Source organism: Colossoma macropomum, unplaced genomic scaffold (assembly GCF_904425465.1).
Source record: "Colossoma macropomum unplaced genomic scaffold, Colossoma_macropomum, whole genome shotgun sequence".
Taxonomy (NCBI): Eukaryota; Metazoa; Chordata; class Actinopteri; order Characiformes; family Serrasalmidae; genus Colossoma; species Colossoma macropomum.
In genome coordinates, this window is record NW_023494792.1 from 35159678 (window position 1) to 35184625 (window position 24948).

At 38.4% G+C, this 24948-nt stretch overlaps 1 protein-coding gene across 1 annotated transcript in view; it reads left to right on the forward strand.

Moving 5' to 3' along the window:
* The window catches only part of LOC118811183 (sialic acid-binding Ig-like lectin 10), a 49980-nt gene extending 26024 nt beyond the window's left edge, over positions 1-23956 (forward strand). The window contains exons 7-12 of the mRNA XM_036575348.1: positions 9495-9749; positions 10605-10853; positions 14174-14473; positions 18654-18741; positions 19481-19538; positions 23256-23956. Coding sequence (XP_036431241.1) covers positions 9495-9749; positions 10605-10853; positions 14174-14473; positions 18654-18741; positions 19481-19538; positions 23256-23762 — 1457 coding nt within the window. The 3' untranslated portion in view covers positions 23763-23956. The remainder of the gene's footprint in view (positions 1-9494; positions 9750-10604; positions 10854-14173; positions 14474-18653; positions 18742-19480; positions 19539-23255) is intronic.
* Positions 23957-24948: the final 992 nt, after the last annotated feature.

Genomic DNA, 24948 nt, shown 5'->3' on the forward strand with positions numbered 1-24948 from the left:
GTGGGATAGGATTATGTAACGGAGGGAATGCAGCGATCCACGCTAATGTTTTTGTGATGCATATTGTTTGTGTGATGTTTACGTGTAGATATGTGGCTGTGTGGTTGGTGAAGCACAGAGAATCTGTTGATGTGATTGTTTTTCCTCTGGTTTTATATTAAGCTTATTTCACTTAATAGTCCTTACACTCCTTAATCCGTGTATATATTTATAATGGATTAGCACCTTATTATATGGACCTGAAGTTATTTAATTATAGTTATAGTTATAGTCATTATTTGCCAGCTTCTTGTTCGAATTTTCCAGTTCCACCTTAAATGGTGCATGAGCCAGCTTTTTGTTTGCATGTTCCTGTTACAAATATAACACATACATACATACATAATCTAAACCGCTTATCCTTCTGGGTCACAGTGGGGTGCTGGAGCCTATCCCAGCTGTCATTGGGCGGAAGGCAGGATACACCCTGGACAGGTCGCCAGTCCATCGCAGGGCAGACAGACAGACATACACAGTCACACCCACACACACACTCACCTAGGGGCAATTCAGCATGTCCAATTGGCCTGACTGCATGTCTTTGGACTGGGGGAGGAAACCCACGCAGACACGGGGAGAACAGGCAAACTCCAAACAGAAATGACCCTGGTCACCCAGCCGGGAATCGAACCCAGGCCCTTCTTGCTGTGAGGCGACAGCGCTACCCACTGCACCACCTCGCCGCCAATATAACATATATTAAAATATTATATTTTGTATATATATATATATATATATATACAAATATAATAGTTTTCCTGTTCCACCTTAAATGGTGCAGCAGTCACTTTCTGGTGCCTGAAGCTACACCATTTAAGGTGGAACAGGAAAACTATTATATTTGTGAATCGATTCAAAATCGTCCACATCCGCATCTCGATGCATCTTAGAATCGAATTTTCCCCCCACCCCTATATATATATATAATATATATATATATATATATATATATATATATATATATATATATATATATATATATATAGTATATGTGTGTTGTTTTTGTGATATCACTAATCCATGTATGGACTGAGGAGCGCACGTTACATTTTGAAGCTTTGACAATGTTTATATACACTGTATCAAACTCTTTTATCAAAAAAGCAAAGGAAAGTCAGTTTTTCATGATATGGGCCTTTAAGAGAATAAAGAATAGAACTAGAGGAATAAAAGTTGCTGATAGTGTTGCACGTTCAGGCTTGGTGAGTGTGAGAGGAAGTGGAAGTGTGTGTGTGTGTGTGTGTGTGTGTGTGTGTGTGTTTGTCACACAGTACAGTTAAATCCAGCCCACCACAGAGAGCAGAGATACAGCAGGACACTTCATACAGTCTGAACTCAACAACTACAGATTCTACACTCTCTGTACCAAAGAGCTGTGTTTCCACCAGCTTCTCATCCACCCTGTGAGGTAAGAACCACTGGAGCTCCTCTTAATCTCACTGTAGCAGTGGTGCTGAATTAGCTTTGTACATTACACTGATAAAGATTTCATTTGAAGATTTCATTTGTGAAGCTGTACAATGGTGTGATAATGCAGGGTAGACGCTACAGTAAAGCAGGATTCTGGTCTTCTAGTAAAATCAGATTTAATTTGGGAAACTTTAAACTGTTGACATTGTATTAAAACACATAAAGGTGTAAAACGTTTACATGGACGGAAGCACAGTCCAACAGCCTCAACACTTTAAAGAGGAATTCCACAGATTTTTCTGAATATAATTAACCTTTAAATACTGATGGTGGGTCAAGGCTTCTATTCTCACTCCTATAACTTGAAAATAACTCAGCCGGGTTTGCACTTCTTTCTACAACATTTCTGAATACGACTTAGAATGTAATAGGCTTTAGAATTCCTTTTATAATGGAGAGATACATGCAGGATATAGTGAGGCAAAATACTCCCCAAAGAGTAAAACTACCTTACTTACCCCTGTTAAACATTGTCCATACTACATGAGTGGGTGATCTGTTGGTTTTGGACAGTAAATGAAATGGCTGTATTTGTGTTAGACACTGTGACCCCTGGGTCCCATAACTACCACTGCAAAGAAATCAAGTTTCTCTACAATACTGTGTTGCACATCAAACTACTCTGAAAGATTTGTTTACATCTTATCATGAGTGAATTATGTAGAAATCTTAAAATCAGTGGAATTCCCTTTTAAAATGATTTGACTATGTAACCAACACATATGTTGATGTAACTGATGAAATTCATTGGATAAATACCTTCATTATTTTAGTTTAATTTCAGTATAAATCCACTAGGTAGCCAAAACAGATATGATACTGATTTACTACAACATTTGTAAAGATACTGAAAATGGGAACAAATGTTGAAAAACAAGGTCAAGGACAAATTATAACAAACATCAAATAAAGATGGAAGGAATACACAGAACACTTCTACAAAAAAGACGTGAAATGCCAAGGCACTTTAGTTGATGTCGGCTACGCAGAAGAACCTTCAGTGCTAGAAGATGAAGTCAGACAGGTCCTGAGATCATAGCCCGAAAAGAAATCCACAGGAACTGATAACACTGCAATGACAAGATACAAGATTCTGAAGAGGATTCTGTCAAAGCGCTGCCCAAATTATGCCAGCAAATCTGGAAAACAGCTTAATGACCATCAGATATACCAAATACCAAAGAAAGGAGACAAGAAAGATTCTCACTATCATACAATTTCTTGAGCATCACAAGGCAGTAAAATTATGCTCAAGATCATTCAATGCAGACTGGAGCCTTACATTAAAAGACAACTGATGGATATGCACGATGTGCAGGATTCAGGAAAGGCAGAGAAACAAGAGAGATCAATGCCGATATACACTGTATAATTGAAAAAGACAAGGAGCTCAAGAAGGAAGTCAACACATGTTTCATTTACTACAGCAAAGCCTTCAACTGTGTCGACCACATAAAATAGTGGAATAGGAATGGGAATACAAGAGCATCTTACCATTCTAAGGAGGAACCTCTACACCAGGGGTTCCTGGGGAGGGAAGGGAGGGGGATGTGAGAGTGTTGCTACAAGATACCTACTTTCTTTAAACCAGAGAACATTATTTAGAGGAGTGCAATCAGTGAGTTAGCAAAGAGGAGGTCATGAAGTATTTCTAACCCTAAAAAAGGGTCGCACTGTGGAAAAGGTTAGGAACCCTGAAGCCTGAATAAAACCTGAAGCCAGATTTCAGCTCAATATAATGATGACTAACCATATGACTACAGGAGAACCTGCTCACTTTTCCATTGATAGAGAAGATGTGGAAATGATGGGCAGCTTTTGTCTACTTGGATCAGTTATTATCAACAAACGGCTGCAGCTGTGAAGAAACACAACACAGGTTGGCACTCAGCAGAGCACAATGAAGGAGCTTGAAAAGATCTTCAAATTGTCTTTACAAACAAAGATTGGAATTGTCCAGGCTGTGATCTTCTCTGTCATTTAGATGTGAACGTTGGACAATAAACAAGCATGACAGAAAAAACATTGATGCCTTTGAACTTTAATGTTGGTGAAGATTTTAGAGAAGACTTTTGCTATTTACCTTAAATAACAAAGAAAACAAACAAATTTATCCTCAACCAAATCAAGCCTCACCTGTGACTCAGAGCCCAGATAATCAAAGTGAAGCTGTTTTATTTTTCTTTATGTCTTTTGGACATATTCCAAAAAGAACCAATTCATTGTGAAAGATCATTATGCTTGGAAGAGTTGAAGATGAAAGAAGAAGAGGATGAACAGCTACAAGATGAGCAGAAGAATTGCAAACAAGCCATTCAGACGCCTAAAGACCCAAACAGAGGATATGGTCGCCAGGAGTCAGAATCGACTTGATGGCACCTATTAATAATAATAAATTGTAATTTAATTAGTTGATTCATTCCACAGATAGCTTATTTTATTCTTTATTTTAAAGCTGTTGTACTTCTATTGTTATGTATCACAAGCTTTACTGGTTTTAAGTTGTTGTCTTACTTACTTAAGTTACTTTCAATGCTGAATGTGTTTATATGGGCAAATCTTATCAATGTTACAGATGTTACTGGCACATTTATTCCTTACAGGCTCTAGTTGTAATGCCAAATAAAGTGACTTGACCTGAAGAGCTCCAGAGGAACATTTTATTGCTCAACAGTTGCTCTTTTATGACCCAGGAGACATTATGGCGATTCTCCTAAATTTGCTTCAGAAAATAGCATTAGACAAAAAGGAGAGATGAGAGTTTAGTTGCAAATGAAGATGTAATTATGTTGGCAAATCTGAGCACAATGTTTGACTTTATTGAGATCTCTATTAAAAAAGACACATTTCTCTCAGAAGAAATATCTGAGCTGTTGGAGACTTAAGCCAAAGTTTCCTTAATCTTTTCATCTGATCTCAGTGTTATCTAGTAGAAGCTCCTGATATGTTTAGAGGATCTCTTTTCTGATTTTTCTTTACTATGGTTAAGGCCACAACACACAGAGTGCAAAGTGTAGCGTCATAGCTCATTTCACACTCTGCTCAATCTAAATGTTACACTGCAAACAATATTATTTTGGCAAATTAAATGATCTTAAATTAGTGGTATATATATATATATATATATGTATATATATATATATATATGTATATATATATATATATATTTCCCATGCATGAATTATTGTAATCTTATTATAAGACTATTTAACTCATTTCTAGACATTCTTTACTTGTTTTAAGTAATTTTATATATTTATCTTGTTTCTTCAATCTGCCAATACTGTGAGATACTTTTACTTGATAAAATTACTTTAAACAAACAAATGTTAAAAAGCTAAAAAGCTTTTAGCTTAATAGTTTTTTAGTAGGCTTACAACAATCACAACAAGAGAAATAATAGATAAGTTCAGATAATTTCACTTACTAAATGCCATTTTTTGCTGTGTAGAACAGTGAATTCATCACATCAACTAACTATTCACAAACTCTCTGTTTTCCTCCTAAAAGGTACGAGGAGAAGACAAAAAATTTGCTGAATGTTTCCACATAAGGTGTAGAGAGGAGATTCTATCACTGAAAACATGTTAACAACTGAGAAAAACAATTTATTAAACTAATTAACATACTTGTTTGCCTGTTTCTCTCTTCTGCAGGTGATTTTTCCTCATCAGAAAGATGAAGTTTGCTGAGAAAATTGCAGCATTTTATTGTCTATTTCGAGGTTTGTGTGCTATTACAGAATGCTGTGTGTAACTCATGACATATTTCTACCTATTTAATATGAAATGTGTGATTTGCTCATTTGTGTATTTTCTGTAGTGTTTATTCAGGTTGTTGCAGTTCTGCTTTATATAAAAATGTTCTGAGTATTCAGAGTCTGGCCTGATGTGTTTGTGTATTAATGCTTTTATATGGTTCTGTGTGTGTGTGTGTGTGTGTGTGTTTGTGTGTGTGTGTGTGTGTGTGTGTGTTCCAGTTGCTTTGTGCATCAATTCCTTCAGCGTCACTCTGCCAGAGAGTGTAGAAGCTGTGAGAGGACTCTGCATTTTCGTACCCTGCACTTTTACAATTGAGGCCAGGTTTGATGCAGACCTCCTGGTAGATCCTAAAGGAATGTGGCGTAAAGATGGCACTACGGAAGATCACACAGTCTTTGACTCCACAACACCTGAAAACAACAAGATTAAAGGGGAAATAACTGGAGATCTCAGAATGAAGGACTGCACCACCATCTTCAACAGTGTCAATAAGGGTGACAGTGGGAGATATTACTTCAGAATAGATGCAGGAAAACTGAAATACACTTACACAACTGCATCTGTTTATATAAATGTCAGTGGTGAGTGATACAGTGAAATTAATGTACAGTGTGATTGTTCCTTCTGAGATAATAATAATATTTAAAATATAGCTGTGGTGCTTCTGTAATATGACACTCTAACACTCCTCATCTGTGTGTCAGACTCCCCCCCCAAACCCACATTGAGTCTGTACAGAGATCAGATGGAGGTGCAGGATCGGAGGGTGTTGGAGGGCAGCTCTGTGAGTTTGTTCTGCTCTGCTTTTTCTCCGTGTCCCACTCAGCCCCCCACATTATCATGGAGCCCCCTGCCCACAAACAGCAGCCAGGAGCAGAACCAAAACACCAGCTTCATCTCCTCTCAGCTGAACTTCATCACTACTCACCTTCATCATAGACTCAGATTCAACTGCACTGCCACCTACCAGCTGGAGAACAATGACACCAAAACAACCCAGCGCTCCCTTGTTTTACGAGTCCTGTGTAAGACTGGGTTACGAACATTTCACTCAGTAGTTTCTGCTTTGTGAAAAAGTCTCATGTTCTAGTTGTTTGTGATGTCCTGAATCTGATCAACTCCATGGAGTTGAATTAATATCTTAGTAATACATTATTCTGTTCTTCTCTCAGATCCCCCTAAGAACAGTGGTGAGAGGTGAAGTGGTGTCTCCTGTTAATCTGTTCTGTCCTCTCTCCTCCCTCAGATGCTCCCAGGAACACATCTGTATCAGTGTCTTCGTCTGGTCCAGTGATGTTTGGCAGTTCAGTGTCTCTGAACTGCCGTAGTGATGGAAACCCAGCAGTGAACTACACCTGGTACAGAGAGAATGGAGAGCAGATAGAGACCGGACCCTCTCTCACCATCAACAAGACTGATGATACACACAGTGGTTTATACTACTGTAGAGCTCAGAACCAACATGGAGCTCAAAATGCGTCTGTGCAGCTGGACATTCAGTGTGAGTACAAAGCTGGAATATTATATTTGCTAATTTGGTTTGCTTGCCTTCATTAAACAAATTTTGATAAATGTCACAATATGTATTGCAGTTTGTTGTGGAATCAATAACTGGTCAACTTTTTGTCACCAACCATATTGGCAATTACTGTGTAATTTGGCTCTTTATGTATGATGTCAGTGTTCGCACTCTTAAAGCCTCTCTCTGTCATTTTTGTGGAGACACAACCTCAGTTTTGTGTTCAAGAGCTGTGAGTGAGACTAAACTGTGTCCATAAGACTTCATCCAGCAAATCTGTACTCAGATTCTCCACACTGTCCAGTTCAGAGACAGAAAATCTAATGCAAATCCCCTCAATACTGACCAACCTAATAGGGTTTAGATGCAGCCTCCTAATATACAAACATCAATTCCAAAATAATTGGGACAGTATATGAAATGCAAATAAAAATCAAATGCAGTGATTTGTAAATGCACTTTGATCTGTAGTTAAACAAAAATACAAAGGCAAGATGTTTAATGTTTTACTTAAAGTTGATTTTTTTCATTAATATACACCCATTCTGAAATTCATGCAAAGAGCACGTTCCAAAAAACTGTAACAGTGGAAATTTAAGATTAAAAATAGGTTATGCAATCCTACTTAGTGTAGTAAAATATGAGTTGTTTAAAGAGCAATAATAGTCATGTGACCTATTTAACCTATTTTACTCCTGTACCAAAACACAACTTGGTTTGATGTCATATATAGCTAATAAAGGGGGAAGGTTTATTTGAGGTCAGAGATCTTTCAGGCAGAAATGATAAATCACCTGCTAGCTTGTTTATTAATTGGTATAAATGAACAAGATAAATGGAGCATGGAAAAATCTATCTAACCAGCACGTTGGCAAGTATGGGTCTAATGACAAACTAACAAGGTAGCAGAATGATAAAATCATATCACAGTCTCTGATGAAAAGGTTGAGTTTGATGTTGTAGTGGCAACAGAAAAGTTGTCTCAGTGAGAAGAATGTTGGTGGGGTTTTATGACCCTGTGACAAGGCAGAGAGAAGGTCTGGGAAACACACAGCTGTGTCCTTTGAGAGTATTAAAGGTTATATAGTGTCTTAGTTCTGTAAAGAGGGAATCAGAGTCAACCCTTTTAGTAAATGTCCATTATCTCAAGTTTTTGGAGTTGTTATCACCTTTTGGTTATTAAACTAGGGCTGGCTTTTGAGAAGAAAACAGATAGTTACAGTGACCACACTTAAGTATAATAGAAGCATCTAGGAAATGCCTAGCAAGGATCGACTGAGGCTCAACACTTTGCCAAAAAAATGCATCCATAATCCAACAGTTTAAGAACAACGTTCCTCAACATTTACAACCAAATGAAGAAAACACTGAAATACTGATTCTTGGCACTAAAATTCAGAGAAAGATGCTTTATAAGCTCAGTTCTTTTGCCCCTTTTGCCCAAACCTGAAGTACAAAACCTGTATGTAATCTGAGCTTTGTTTTGTCCTGCATGTAAACAGAGTCAGTGCGTAGGTTTTTATAGCTTTTTATCATTTAAGAAATATTACTACATTTCAGCCTTTTCTATCTCAGAGTAATGCAGAGAAACGTGTTCATGCATTTGTTACAAGCACAGTTAATTACTGTAATGCTCTTCTTACTGGGTTTCTTTAAGAGAACAATGCAGCCTCTACAGCTCATACAGAGCGCAGCAGCACAGATCCTAACAAAAACAAAAAAAGAGAGATCATATCACAATCATATCATATCACAAGAACTGCACTGGCTACTTTTAAAATTTTCAGTGCACACTTTTAAGAAACATGAAAACATATTTCTTTAATTTAACATTTAATTAAAAATCTCTGTTTGGTATTTATATTTTTAATTTGATATATGCCATTATCTTGTATTATTTTAATTTAATATTCATAATTTCTTCTTCTTCTTTTGAGCTTTATCACCTGTCTGTGAAACACTGTGAAAAAAGAGCTCTGTACATACAAAAGTATTATTATTATTATTGTTATTATTATTAATGCTGAAATATATACACACATTCTACACAATGTCTTTTTCAAGGACATCAATGTTTATTTCAACATGACAACACCAAGCCACAATCTGCATGTGTTACAAAAGCATGGCTGTATAGTCAGAGAGAGCGGGTGCTAGACTGGCCTGGTTGCAGTCCAAAACGTGGCTTATGATGAAGCACAAAGTACAACAATGATGTAAGTACGTAGGTATGGTCGCGCAGCTGAGGACTGGAAGAATGGCAAAAAATTTGATTTTCAAAACTGCATCAGTTGGTGTCTTCAGTTCCCAAACGATTATTAGGTGCTGTTAAAAGGAACGGTGATATAACACAGTAGTAAACATGCTCCTGGTAAACATGCTCCTAGTTTTTTATATGTGTTAATGTATTCATTAAGTATTGTGTTTTCAATTTTAATACCGGTTAACCAGAATTTACTACTCATTACTATTTGTTTTATTTTCATTTCATAAAACTGTCCCAACTTTTTTGGACCTGAGGTTTGTATATACTATATGCAGCTCTCTATTTCCTTTCTCAGATTCTCCTAAGAACACATCCGGGTCAGTGTCTCCGTCTGGAGACGTATATCACCTTTAATCAGTGTTCTAACAGCTTTGGAGGCCAATACTGCAGGTTCTCCAGTATACGAGACCAATCTGTTCTGTCCTCTCTCCTCCCTCAGATGCTCCCAGGAAAACGTCAGTGTCAGTGTCTCCATCTGGTCCAGTGATGTTGGGCAGGTCAGTGACTCTGAACTGCAGCAGTGATGGAAACCCAGCAGTGAACTACACCTGGTACAGAGAGAATGGAGAGCAGATAGAGACCGGACCCTCTCTCACCATCAACAAGACTGATGATACACACAGTGGTTTATACTACTGTAGAGCTCAGAACCAACATGGAGCTCAAAACTCATCTGTGCAGCTGGACATTCAGTGTGAGTACAATGGTGAAGCTCCAATTGCTTTGTTTATGAAATTTCCATTCACTATACTAAGGCTACCCTGCAATGGACTGGCGACCTGTCCAGGGTGTTTCCTGCCTTTTGCCCAGTGACTGCTGGGATCGGCTCCAGCTCCCCTCGGGACCCAGAAGGATACGCAACATAGAAAATGTGTGTGTGTATAATAAAGCCTCATCCTACTTACTCTCTCCTTTTGGCTTTTCGGTGGTGTATAGTTACTCAATTTCAGATACATTTTTAAATATTTATGATAATGGCCAGACATATGAGGAAATGCCAGGTTGGAGTCAGGAGGAGAAGTCAGGGTGGAGTTAGAGGGTGAAGACAGGCCCAGGAGAAGCCAGGCTGAAATTAGGAGAAGAGGTTGGGTGGAATCAGGAAAAGAGGTTGGACAAGAGTTTTGAAGGAGAAGCTCTGCTGAAGTTAGAAGGAGAAACTGGGCTGGAGTTAGAAAGAGAAGCTGGGCTGGGGCCAGATGGAGGCAGAAAAAGATGTCAGGGTGTTGTTAGGAGGAAAACCTGGTATGGAGTTAGGAAGAGAAGGTGAACTAGAGATAGAAGCTGGCCACAGTGAGAAGAAGAAGCAGGGTGGAGTTAGTAGAAGAACCCGGAATGGAGTGAGGAGGTGAAGTAAAGAGGAGAAGGCAGTCAGGAGTTTGGAGGAGAACATGGTGTGGAGCCAGAAGGAGAAAAGCCATGTCTTATAGTGGTGGTTTGATGGCAAAACTCTAGTGGACAAGACTTGGGACCTAAAAGGCACAGCTTAGCCTGGAGGATGAGGTAGCAAGATTCATACTGTTAATCTGTTCTGTCCTCTCTCCTCCCTCAGATGCTCCTAAGGACGTGTTAGTGTCTCCATCTGGTCCAGTGATGTTGGACAGTTCAGTGACTCTGAACTGCAGCAGTGATGGAAACCCAGCAGTGAACTACACCTGGTACAGAGAGAATGGAGAGCAGATAGAGACCGGACCCTCTCTCACCATCAACAAGACTGATGATACACACAGTGGTTTATACTACTGTAGAGCTCAGAACCAACATGGAGCTCAAAACTCATCTGTACAGCTGGACATTCAGTGTGAGTACAGTGCCATAACGCTTTAGTTGCTCTGCTTATGCAGTTATGTGCAGTAGGAATGCACAGGAATTTCAACATTAGACTTCAAATGCTTGTGGGAAACCATGAAGTATTATATTTTCGTAATTTTTCAGCTCATCTAAACTACCAGGACATTTAAGCTGTACAGAAAATGCTGAGAATTTTCCTTAGATAATATGTGACTTTCCTCCAGCAGAGACAGTGGGAAATAATCCATTGTTTTAAAAGTAAAAAGGAATAAAACCTCACTATAAAACTGTAGTATTTCTCTGTCAGTTCTCTTTCACAACGTGGTGATTATCTTTTGAAGCATCACCAGCATTATGTTGATTTTTTCAGTCTTCTGCTTCTGTCAAGCTGACAGAATATGTACGTTAACATGTACCATAATACACACACACACACATTTTGCTTATATGATAGTTGGAAGAGAATGATTGGTGATTGACAGGTGGATGAATTCATCTCATCCTAGGGGTGGGCAACATGGCAAAAAATGTGATATCACAAATATGATATGTCATGAAGTTTTCACATTGTTACAATATTTATTTTTTTCTGACATCTGATAAGTTGCAGCAGAAAAAGTAAAGCCACATTTAATACATATGATCAAAAAGTATGAATCCAATGTTTTATACTCAACATTCACTTACTGTGCTCCACAAAATCCATTTAACCAGGACTAATCAAGCTGTCTTTGTAAATACACTTGAAGTTGTTATATGTGTATTAAGTACTGTGCTAGAAACAATGTCAGCATATTGTGACATGATTTTTCATGATAACAATTGTTATTGTCATATTGCTCAGCCCTATCTCATCATATTCATCTTAGTGTGCATATTGAAAAATTACTTTAGTTTTAGCAAAACCTCTACATATAAGTGCACTATTTTAATGCTTGTTTAGCTTTTGGGCATCAGTGCCCTTTAGAAAGGAATATTAGCTACAAACGTTTGATTAAAGTTATCAAAGTTAAAGTGAAAATGTTTGCAACACAGTACTGAGTGGAGTATAAGCTGCCTAGACAAGTGAAGTCACCAAGCCTCTAGTTTCGGTTTGCCATTGTTTATTTTAGTCTCAACGTTTGATCAGATAAATCACAGGAAGTTCATCATGAAAGAGCGATTAGCACGCTGTGGCAGTGTTTAGAATACCCTTTAGTCATGAGCAGCGCCTTGCACAATAGACATTAGCATGAAGTTTCTGATCTTGGGTAAGACAGGGAAACTCCTCAAGAGACAGTAATGCAGAAATTTTAGAGGAAGCAAGAATAAAATAGGAAGCCTCATGCTCCTCTGGCCTCCACTGGGTATTCACTGAACAAGATTTAGTGACAAAGCCAGGAAACAGAACTGTTCAAAACTGATACAAGGGAAGCATTGAGGGCCTGATGTTCTGAGCCTTTAGCAGCAGTTTGAGACACAAATTGGACTCATGGCACACGCAGAACAAGTATGAAACTGGCATAACCACACAGTTTATGGGCTGTGTACATAGAAAAAATGTAAAGCGTTCTTCTCTCCCTCGTAAATATGGCATGTCTCAAAATGAAATCTGCAGATGAGGTAGAAGAGACCTTGCTAGCACTGATATACAAGGCTCACTACTCGCTCAGGCACATTCACAACATTCTGAGCAGGCTTGACCGACACATTGTGGTTTACTAACTTAAACAACATGACATGTTTAAATCTTTAAAAACATTCATTTGAATTTTACATTTCATTATACGGTCTGCCATTCATTACAAAGCATCTTGCCATTTGCTGCTGTTTTCATCACTTTTCAAACAGTTTTGGGAAGAATTATGAGTGACTGAAGGTCTTGAAGGATACATCAGTTGAGTCCTGCCATTTTTCTGAAATGAAGGATGCTTTCTTGGCCTAATTTGAAGCATCCTACAAAATGGCACAGCCTTCAGTGGCATTGAGAAATGCAGTCTCGTCTGAACCCTCCTTGGCTTTCAGGCATGGCTATATTATGTTAATGAAGAGCTGCAAAAAACATGGGATGTTTGGACAAAAAGTGGCCAAAGATATTGAAAGTGCATTTGCGTATTGGGTTGGATTTACGGACATTAGAGCAACTTGTGGCTGCTGGTCTTGTGTCGTTTTTCCACTGCCTTTTAAAACCAGATGTAAATTTGCTTTATGATCTTAAAAGATGTGTTTGGAGATTTTCTTTAACAGTAACAGCAGACAGGTTAGATGGAGGAATGAGTCTCAAACCTGTGCTGAAAGGACACCTTCAAAGTGACACTGCTTAAACTCTCAGGACAATATGTGTGATATGCATGCATAGCCTGTGTCATCATTTCAGAAATTCTATTTGTTGGGTGTAGAACATTTTGGTGGGAAAAACTTCATTCATTAACGCTGTTTACATCTCTTCATCACTGAACTTTCATTTTCTGTCTCGAGCTTATTGATGGCCCCATTATTTCACTGTGCCTTTTAAACCCTGTATCTCGAGAGTGAGCAGCTAGTGGGCGAAGCTACATACAGTTTGCGTGATAAGCTACAGTGAATGTAATTAGCCCAGTTTGGCCCAGGTGCACCAACATTACTGCCCAGTCATTAGTACCTGTTAGTGTCCAGACACACCAACCCAACGAGGAAGAACTAGTGTCAACTAAGCCTGACAGATCAATGAATTCTGATTATATTCATAATTTTGTGACTAAAAAAAAACATGAAATGACTGAGCTTTTGTGTGTCCAAGCTTTACTATTAATAACAATATTAAAGACTTTCTAATTGGGCATATGCCATTCAAATACTGCTTGTTTAGAAATTTGGAGAGTTGAATAGGAAAAAAGGTTAAAATGAACGTCTGCAGTGCTAAAATGTTACTACTTGCACTGACGTTGAAAAACGGGGCCTCTTGAGAGTCATGTACGGCTCTGCTCTCTTATTTCTCTCTTCGTACTCTGGTTCTCAGCTCTCTCACAGCCAAATGCCTTTGCCGATTCAACTTGCTCTATCAGCAAAAACAGCGTTGATGAGAACCGACTAGTGCCAAGAGTGCTGAACACACAGACAATGTCCGTTGGCTCTTGTCGGTTCTCGTCAGACCAGTTATTGAGAAGGCTAGAGTATCAAGGTCTTTAAATTCAGCCACATTGTGATCGAATGTTGCAGTTGCACCAAGGCATATGTAGCACTGCACTCATTTGTACTTTCATCTGGCCCTGTGCATTTATTATTGAGGGAAGTTCACAATCTCTTTCTCTCTCATTCTGTCTCTCTTTCTCACTCTCTCTCTCTCTCTCTCTCTCTCTCTCTCTCTCTTAGATGCTCCCCAGAATGATCTCTTCTTCCACTGTAACAGCAGCAGTGAAGGTGGGATTGTGTGTGTCTGTGAGGTTCATGGACGTCCTGTTCCTAAACTGGAGTGGCGTCTGTCTGATCAAGCTGTCCCACCCTCTGAGAACTCATCCGTCAGGGAGGAGTCTGTGGGCCGCACGGGCCTGAGGAGTTTGATCTACATCCATCAATCATGTACAGGCACTCTGCAGTGTATCAGCACCAATAGGCTTGGCAGCACCTCTCAGCTGTTCTACTCTGTGGCTACTCATCACTGTTCATCAGCAGGTTAGAAACACTGCTTTGCTTAAACATGACGCTAATTGGTGGGCTATAAACTTCCATTTCTCGTTAGCTCTAGTGCTAAAAGTGAAGAACTTCAGACATAAAACATATCTTGCCTGATGGACTACACTGTCAGTAAAAAGGGTTCTGTGCAGGTACATTTCTGTTCATCAAAGTACAAACTATGGAAATGTACCTGCAAAAGAACAACAATGGTTGTAAGGTTCAACTGATATTCTAAATTCACGTTCCCAGTGGAAAGGGGCGTATTTGCACATTTTAATTTTTTCATATCGTTTCATAACGTGTTAAAGTAGAAGAATAAAATAAAAATTCTGCATTCAAGACAGGCTCTTTAAAGTCAATCCAACTTGACTACATTAGAATGAAAAACACTTCACCTTAATGGAATAAAGTTAAAGACTGTAGCTCATCTGTTTATGCATAATTTATTTTCATCAGTGGTCAGTTTCCAACCACAGAGCTGGATATTTTTGTATGATGAGGTCAAGGTTTATTGTAAAGTGACACAAAATAGGTGCTTCTAAAGAAAGTGGATGAAGCGTGTTTGCAAAAGAATTGGCTCCTTCAGTCAGCTGTTTTAGGTAAATGGTGAGAGACTCGTATTGAAGATGCACACTTTTATTTTTTAATTAAGACAAAACAAATAGTTATATCTTTGAAAATTGTAGAAAATCCATCATTTTTCTGTAGGTCAATTAACCTGTTGCTTGTTGTGTTTATCTTTGGATTTGTTTTTGCCGTTTTTCATGCAATTCTTATCAGAAACAGGTACAAAACTGTCACTGGGGCAGTACCCCTCTTGCCACTGGGGTGATTCCCATTAAGGGTACATCTCAGTACCTTTAGTCAAGGAACATAACTGTACCATAATACACTGAAGTTATTCTAAGTTAAGTATTGACTCCACACACCCCGTCTCGTCTTTTCCCCTGGGAAAAACTTATTTAAGGTACACAATTGGACCTTAAAACCCGCATTGTACCTTTCAGAGTATATTTACATGGTTTCTACCTTGACGAACAAGAAATGTACCTGTACAGTACCTTTATTTCTAACAGTGTACAGAACTATGCATTAGTTCTTTAGGTATTGGACTTCCGCAATTGTGCATTTGTTTGTTGATGTATTTTCCTGCACTGTGTCCGTCTCGCCATATTTAACCCCTGCCTCAATCTTTGATTATAATTCTTGGCGTGGTTCTTGGATTTCTCCTACTAAAACTCGCTCGCTCACTTCATTTAGTACATGGTCAATCACCTGCATCACAACTTTGACTGAAATGCATCCAGTGAAAACTACTTGTCAACATTTGACTAACTCTGTATAGCGTAATAATTTAGACCTGAATCTAGAAAGAATGTTGAGCTTTTCTTTATATAACAAGCCAAAAGCAGTTTTTATTAATTAGCAAATAAGAAGGTAGACTAAAATTTCTGAAAATGAAACCATAGATAATATCACTAACCTGTTTTTTTGGGGAAAAAAAAGCTCAGTCACTTGATCTGATTCAGTACATTACTTTTTTACATCTAATCTACCAAACCTGCTGTTTATTTTGCATTGAATAAAAGATATTTTACACTACAGTCATTCAGCAGAATAACAAAATAAGCTCAGGGTAGGTTAAAGAGTGGTTTTAAGCAGTGATGCAGCACATGTTACATGTTACTCTTTTGCAAATATTTTAGAGAATAACTTTCTAAAGAATTTCAGTTGTTCTCTCTCTCTCTAGGCTTTTAGCAGCACACCATACAGTATATTTAGGCCTGTGTTTTTCTACTACGTGTCCTCTTGTTCTGTTTTTGCACTTGAAAACTGCTGTGTGCTTTAAATTGTTTCTCAGCTCATTAACCACAAAAAGGAAGTGATTTTATTGTAAGCATTCAGGCTTTCTTTTGTGGCCAAACAGTCTTTAGCTAGCAAGATCTGCAGAGACACTGTTTAAGACTTCTCTTTATAACACCCAGAGAAAATATTCAAACTTTCAACACTAATTTAAGTTCTGTGTTTTGTCATTACATTTGCATGATGCAGTGTGTGTCATATTTTAGGTTCTGTGCATTATTTTACATTTTCTCTTTCCACTAGTGAAGCTTAAGAAGGTCTAGGAAAGTGATGGAACCACTTTGCTTTAGATAACTGTTACCTACCTTAGGTTTGACCCATTAGTTGTAAAATATCAGGACAAAAAGAGCCTGTTTTTACTTTCCTGCAGTTAACTGAAGTTCTGTTCATTAACTACAGATTACAGATACTCAAATATCAAAATTAGTCAGAATCTGTTCATCTTTAAGGACATATTAGTTCTAATGTGCTCGAAGAGAGTGAGCAGGTTTGCAGGTGCATCCAAAGCTTTTGTTTTATTGCACACTTTTTGATGGTTCTTCAGGGGTTCTTTAGTAAAGACAACAGTTCTACATGGAATCATGAGCACTCCTAGAATCATTTTCATGCTTAAATTGTTCTTTGCATGGTAAAATTGTTCTTCACATTGATGGAGAATGTGTTGTAAATGATTCTATACAGAACCTTTTTGAAAATGGTTGTAAATACTACCAATAAGGGTTCTGCTATTGTTATAATGCCATCACCAATTTAATTTGCCCTACTGGCAAAAACAGAACTGAAGAGAACCAACTAGAGCCAACAGTGTGAGACCGTTGGCTCTTGTCAGTTCTTGTCAGTGCTGTTTAAACTCTCAGATCAGATATTTGTACGTGAGAAGGCCTGGTGTGTCAGGGCCCTTAAATTCAGGCACATAGTGAGTGAATATTGCAGCTGCATCAAGGCATAAATTGTGCTGCCCTCATTCGTACTTACATTTGGCCCTATGCATGGAGAATGTGTTGCATATCACAGCTGTCAGAACAAAACCTTGTATCTCAAAATGATAACTTTACAGGAGAAGGAAAAAACATACATTACTTTCAATGTAAGTCAATGGAACCAGAGTTTTTTCCAAGTGATGTTTGGCCATTTATTTTGGTCCATCCTTCATGAAATCTACACACAATATAAAAGCCAACATGCATTTTCAAATTATGTCAAAAACTGAAAACCAAAATGGAGATACGAGGTTTTGTTCCGACAACAGCGATATGGTTCTATATAGAACCTTTTTGAAAATTGTTCTAGAAAGCACAAATGTTCTGCTATTGTTATTAAGACAAGCTTGTAACAATAAAATAACCCTTTTTGGAGCTATATAAAACCATTTCCAAAAAATATTCCTATTTAGAACCATACACAACACATTCTCCATCAATCTGATAAAAGTTAATTCAGTTGTTGATGTTGTTGAACTTCAGTAGATGCCTATTTAAAAGTCGGCTGATAATAGAATATACCACAAGCAGAGCCCTACCTGTATAAGTTGTTCTGAATAAGAGTATCTGCTAAATGGTCAATGTTTGCAATAACTGTCATGTCTCACTTAGCTGTGCCACTGCAGCACTTCACAGTCTATCACACAGAATTGTCACACAAGGGGCTCCCGAGCGGAACAACCGTCTAAGCGTTGTCCCTGTCATCAGGAGATCGCGAGTTCGATCCCTGGTGATGCTACAGCCATCCGTAGCCGGGAGTCCGAGAGAGCACAATTGGCCTCGCTCTCTCTGGGTGGGTGGGATGGCTCCTCTTCTCCCCCCATCACTCAGCGCGATGCTAGTCAGCGCAGGCGTCTGTTAGCTGACGTAACAGATCTGGCAGTTGGCGCTTTCCTCCGAGCGCGTCCGGCTGTCCAGTGACATTGCATGAGCAGCAGCTCGAAAAGAAGCGGTGGTTGGCTTCACAGGTCTCGGAGGAAGCCTGTGTTAGCCTTTGCCCTCCTAGCGTTGATAGTATCGTGTGATTGGGGGAGTCCTAACTAGCGGGTGGATTCGGAGACGACTAAATTGGGGAGAAAATTGGGTAAAGAATTGTGACACAAACTGCATAGCCACAGTTATCCATGCTGGGTTTGGAAAAGATTTTTATGAAGCCTATGTGAAGACCTTTATGGAAACTACCATAGTTTCTGAAGCGATATTGTGGTTGTGAAAGGCACTATATAAATAAAACTTACTAATACCACCATTTGTTATTGAACTAAACCGTGTTTTAACCAAGTCATCCTCAGCCTACGTCTGCTTAAATCATCAACTCTTTGTCATCGCCGTAGGTCCTTTCCACATTCTCTCTATACTGGTTGGTGCTGCTGTTGGAGCTTCTGCAGTGATGATCCTGTGTGCCATATTTTTGTGCAGAAGGTGTGTCCATATTACACACATTACTAGACCTCAAGAGCAGTGAAGTCTGTCCAAAAGAATGACTGACATTTAGTAGTCTTAGAGTTTATTTAACAGGGGTGATGTGATTGAAGTGACTCAAGTGATTGTCCTTCCTTACTGTACTTATGTATTATTTTGGAAGATTTGTACTTTACTGAAGTATTATTGACATTTTTATTATTTTAATAATTTATACTTTTTCACTGTACACAGTTTGACACAATACTCATACTTTCATTTAAGTGCAATTTCTCTGGACTTTTTACCCCCCTGCAAATGACCATATTTTGCAAATGTGCTCACTACACTCATGACCGGTTTCCTGGCCCAAGTTTAAGTTTGAGCCTAGACTTAATATATTTTCTAACTGTGAATCCCTTTTGTCACTGAATTGCATTGCCATTTGCCTAATTTTATTTTGCCTTGTAAATGAGATGATGTTCGTCATGCATTTGGCTGGTTCCCTTTCCCTTTTTTGCCTTCATTATTTGCACCCAGTGAGACTTGAGTATTTAATCAACCTGCTTATGTTGTTCGACTTTTTAAAGCACAACTTCATCCTTATTCTATTCCATATAGATCCATATAATTATAATAATTGAACAATTTATTTAAAGGCCTATTTATTAAAATTGTTTATTTACAACACTTTACCTTGCAAGTATGGTAGAAATGTGCTGAGATCTGGTGACTGATAAGAAATTCAATTGTTTTTCAGGAGAGCGCATCACAAACCTACAAAAGAAGAAACTGAAGGACTTGTTTTAAGCGATAGGGTTAGTGGGAAATTCCATTCACTACACACACACACACACACACATACACACACACAATCAGAATCATATTTTATCAGCCAACTTTGTTTATGCATACAAGAGATCTATCTTTCATTACACAGTAGCTTATGCTTACATATCTGACAACAAAAGCTTTATGCTTAAACGATAACATAGACATCCAAACCAGAGTTCTACCACACTTATACAGGAACATAAACATCCAAACCTGAGTTCTACACACTAATACAGTAACACAGACATCCATACCTGAGTTCTACCACACTAATACAGTAACACAGACATCCATACCTGAGTTCTACCACACTAATACAGTAACACAGACATCCACACCTGAGTTCTACCACACTTATACAGTAACAGACACCCATACCTGAGTTCTACCACACTAATACAGTAACAGACACCCATACCTGAGTTCTACACACTAATACAGTAACACAGACATCCACACCTGAGTTCTACCACACTAATACAGTAACAGACACCCATACCTGAGTTCTACCACACTAATACAGTAACAGACACCCATACCTGAGTTCTACACACTAATACAGTAACACAGACATCCATACCTGAGTTCTACCACACTAATACAGTAATACAGACACCCATACCTGAGTTCTACCACACTTATACAGTAACATAGACATCCACACCTGAGTTCTACCACACTAATACAGTAACATAAACATCCATACCTGAGTTCTACACACTAATACAGTAACACAGACACCCATACCTGAGTTCTACACACTAATACAGTAACAGACATCCATACCTGAGTTCTACACACTAATACAGTAACAGACATCCATACCTGAGTTCTACACACTAATACAGTAACACAGACATCCATACCTGAGTTCTACACACTAATACAGTAACACAGACACCCATACCTGAGTTCTACCACACTTATACAGTAACATAGACATCCACACCTGAGTTCTACCACACTAATACAGTAACACAGACACCCATACCTGAGTTCTACACACTAATACAGTAACACAGACACCCATACCTGAGTTCTACACACTAATACAGTAACACAGACACCCATACCTGAGTTCTACCACACTAATACAGTAACACAGACATCCACACCTGAGTTCTACACACTAATACAGTAACACAGACACCCATACCTGAGTTCTACACACTAATACAGTAACACAGACATCCACACCTGAGTTCTACCACATTTAGACAGGAACACAGACATCCATACCTGTGTTCTACCACGCTAATACAGTAACACAGACATCCACACCTGAGTTCTACACACTAATACAGTAACACAGACATCCACACCTGAGTTCTACCACACTTATACAGTAACATAGACATCCACACCTGAGTTCTACCACACTAATACAGTAACACAGACACCCATACCTGAGTTCTACATACTAATACAGTAACACAGACATCCACACCTGAGTTCTACCACATTTAGACAGGAACACAGACATCCATACCTGTGTTCTACCACGCTAATACAGTAACACAGACATCCACACCTGAGTTCTACACACTAATACAGTAACACAGACATCCACACCTGAGTTCTACACACTAATACAGTAACACAGACATCCACACCTGAGTTCTACCACACTTATACAGTAACATAGACATCCATACCTGAGTTCTACACACTTATACAGTAACATAGACATCCATACCTGAGTTCTACACACTAATACAGTAACATAGACATCCATACCTGAGTTCTACACACTAATACAGTAACATAAACATCCATACCTGAGTTCTACACACTTATACAGTAACATAGACATCCATACCTGAGTTCTACCACACTTATACAGTAACACAGACATCCATACCTGAGTTCTACACACTAATACAGTAACACAGACATCCATACCTGAGTTCTACACACTAATACAGTAACACAGACATCCACACCTGAGTTCTACCACACTTATACAGTAACATAGACATCCACACCTGAGTTCTACCACACTAATACAGTAACACAGACACCCATACCTGAGTTCTACACACTAATACAGTAACACACACACCCATACCTGAGTTCTACACACTAATACAGTAACACAGACACCCATACCTGAGTTCTACCACACTAATACAGTAACACAGACATCCACACCTGAGTTCTACACACTAATACAGTAACACAGACACCATACCTGAGTTCTACACACTAATACAGTAACACAGACATCCACACCTGAGTTCTACCACATTTAGACAGGAACACAGACATCCATACCTGTGTTCTACCACGCTAATACAGTAACACAGACATCCACACCTGAGTTCTACACACTAATACAGTAACACAGACATCCACACCTGAGTTCTACCACACTTATACAGTAACATAGACATCCACACCTGAGTTCTACCACACTAATACAGTAACACAGACACCCATACCTGAGTTCTACACACTAATACAGTAACACAGACATCCACACCTGAGTTCTACCACATTTAGACAGGAACACAGACATCCATACCTGTGTTCTACCACGCTAATACAGTAACACAGACATCCACACCTGAGTTCTACACACTAATACAGTAACACAGACATCCACACCTGAGTTCTACCACATTTAGACAGGAACACAGACATCCATACTTGAGTTCTACACACTTATACAGTAACATAGACATCCATACCTGAGTTCTACACACTAATACAGTAACATAAACATCCATACCTGAGTTCTACACACTAATACAGTAACATAGACATCCACACCTGAGTTCTACCACACTAATACAGTAACATAAACATCCATACCTGAGTTCTACACACTTATACAGTAACATAGACATCCATACCTGAGTTCTACCACACTTATACAGTAACACAGACATCCATACCTGAGTTCTACACACTAATACAGTAACACAGACATCCATACCTGAGTTCTACACACTAATACAGTAACACAGACATCCACACCTGAGTTCTACCAGACTTATACAGGAACATAGACATCCATACCTGAGTTCGACGACAGTTGTACAGTACATTATACGTATCACATTATTTAGGTTTTCTGTGTTTTGAAAAGTTGCAACAGACAAAATGCATCATTACTACTTCTACTAGTAATAATGTAATAGTGGTCAAAAGAAGATTCAAGTGAAGCCATTATACTGATCAGACCCCCACACCTCGACACAATAACACACCTGAAACACATACACACGCCTCTAACAAAGGACACATTAACAACATAAAACAGTACCTTTTAACTGGCGCACACCTCCCATGAGACTCTTTGCTGTGTGCCAGCTCCAGGTTGACAGCTCAAAAATGCTCAGAAAAATATTATTATTTTGTGATGCAATTTTTTCATAACAATATATCACCATATCATCCACCCCTTCTGGTGGATTATGAAAAATACCCGTTTCTTCAGGTAGCACAACATCTGCTTGCTCTGAGCGGTCTGCTACCATAATATTTATTTCTTCATATTTAATTTGACTTGTTTTAAGTATCCTTTCTTAAAAAAGGAAAATGATCTGCTTATTATAAGAACCATCACTAGATAAAATAACTTTAAAAAGTAAAAATGTTTTAAAATAATTCAAATAATGAGAAATATTATAGATTAGATAAATATCACGCAAAGATTAAATACTCATGTTAAAAATTAATTGCTGTTGATCCCACAGGCTGTTTGTCAGGAAGAGGAGGAAGTGGAGTCCATATATGCCAACAAAAATATGTTATCATCCACATCCAAACTACCGCTCATTAGGAATAACCCGGACAGTCTCCACTACTCCACCATCTACTTCCCAAATGGCAAAGAAGGGTCAGGCGAAATCAGGGGTCTTTCCTCTCTTACGCCTGAGTACGCCACCATCCGGCAAAGCTCGAGAAAAGACCCTGAGAGAGAGACCACAGAGGCACAAAACTCAGCTGCCACTGAGGAAGAACAAACCAAACCAGAGACGGTGAGTGGAGAAGAGATCATACAGCCTGCAAACGAGGAGACAACATATGGAAACATCGTCCGTCACAAGACCCCTCAGTCAGATTTGGACCCTGGTGTGGAAAAAGAGCAATCAGAGACAAAACCAACAGATCCAGAGCAGCTCACAGACGTAGATGGAGCTGAAGGTGTTTATGCACAAGTTAAACATCAGAAACAAGAACCCAAAGTGTCAAAGTGCTAAAATCATGAGGCCTCACTTTGTGAGTGATGCTGCAAACTGACTGGAAGTGACCTTCATATCACTCGCTGGGTTTTTTCCATATAGGTAAAAGCAAAATGGTAACACTTTATTTGAAGGTTACCTACAAAGAGACTTCATAACACATGCATAAGCATTATAAAACATGTATAAAGCATTACTTGAGAATTTATGAACTGCAGCTGATTCCATTATGTATATATATATATATATATATATATATATATATATATATATATAGCACTTCAAGTTTGGTTTTAAGGAAGACTAGTTAAGAGCTCCATATATATTTTAGATTGTAAATTTGTAATTTGTAGATGTTTTTATTTGAGTTAAAGTACAATTTCTCTTAAGGTGGCCTCTGTGAATGTAGACATGAAAAGCCAAGTCTGTTTCAAACATTTGTTTTTTATGTTTTCATCAAAATTATTCGTCAAAGTATTACTGTAATTTCTCGCACCACATAAGGGGTATTCATCTAATCTTGATGGACATTTGTTCCATTTAGGAAGGCAGAGATCTAGTTAAGAAAAATATTTATACAAGTATATGACAGATAATGCTGACTCTAACTTACAGCAGTTAAAATTGAAAAGCAGCATTACTGAGTCAAGAGGGAAAAAAGCGCAATACACTGCTGTGAGTCACCCAGTAAAGCCTAAAATAGTCATTTAATAGTGAGAGGCGTTGGGTCGGATTTTGGGGGAAGTTTTTCAGACCACGTTATATGTCTTTAAATGTTAACATCATACACAGTTTCAAAAAGGAGGCCTGACTCAATGTTCAAGTCTCAAATGCAAAATCAACATTATATTGATGAAGGTATCATGACAATAGTAGTTAATTCACTTACATCCTCAGAAGACACGTTGTTCACTAAGTTTTGACTGAGTTCTGTTTAAATACTCTGTCAACATGCTCACAATCTTCAGATTCATCCACACAGGGAAGGAGTCCAAAGCACAACCAGTGTTACAATATGTTTTTTTGCACGCTGCATGCAATTACACATTTACAATAGAGAGGTCTCCAAATCCCAAAATCTTAGTGTAGGTTTAAGTGAAATTCTATTGGTAAAATATTATTTGAATAAAAGCAGAAGCCCTTATCTAATTGAATAACATAAAAAAATGACACCCTTAAATGTACCCTTCCCCAGATGCTCTCA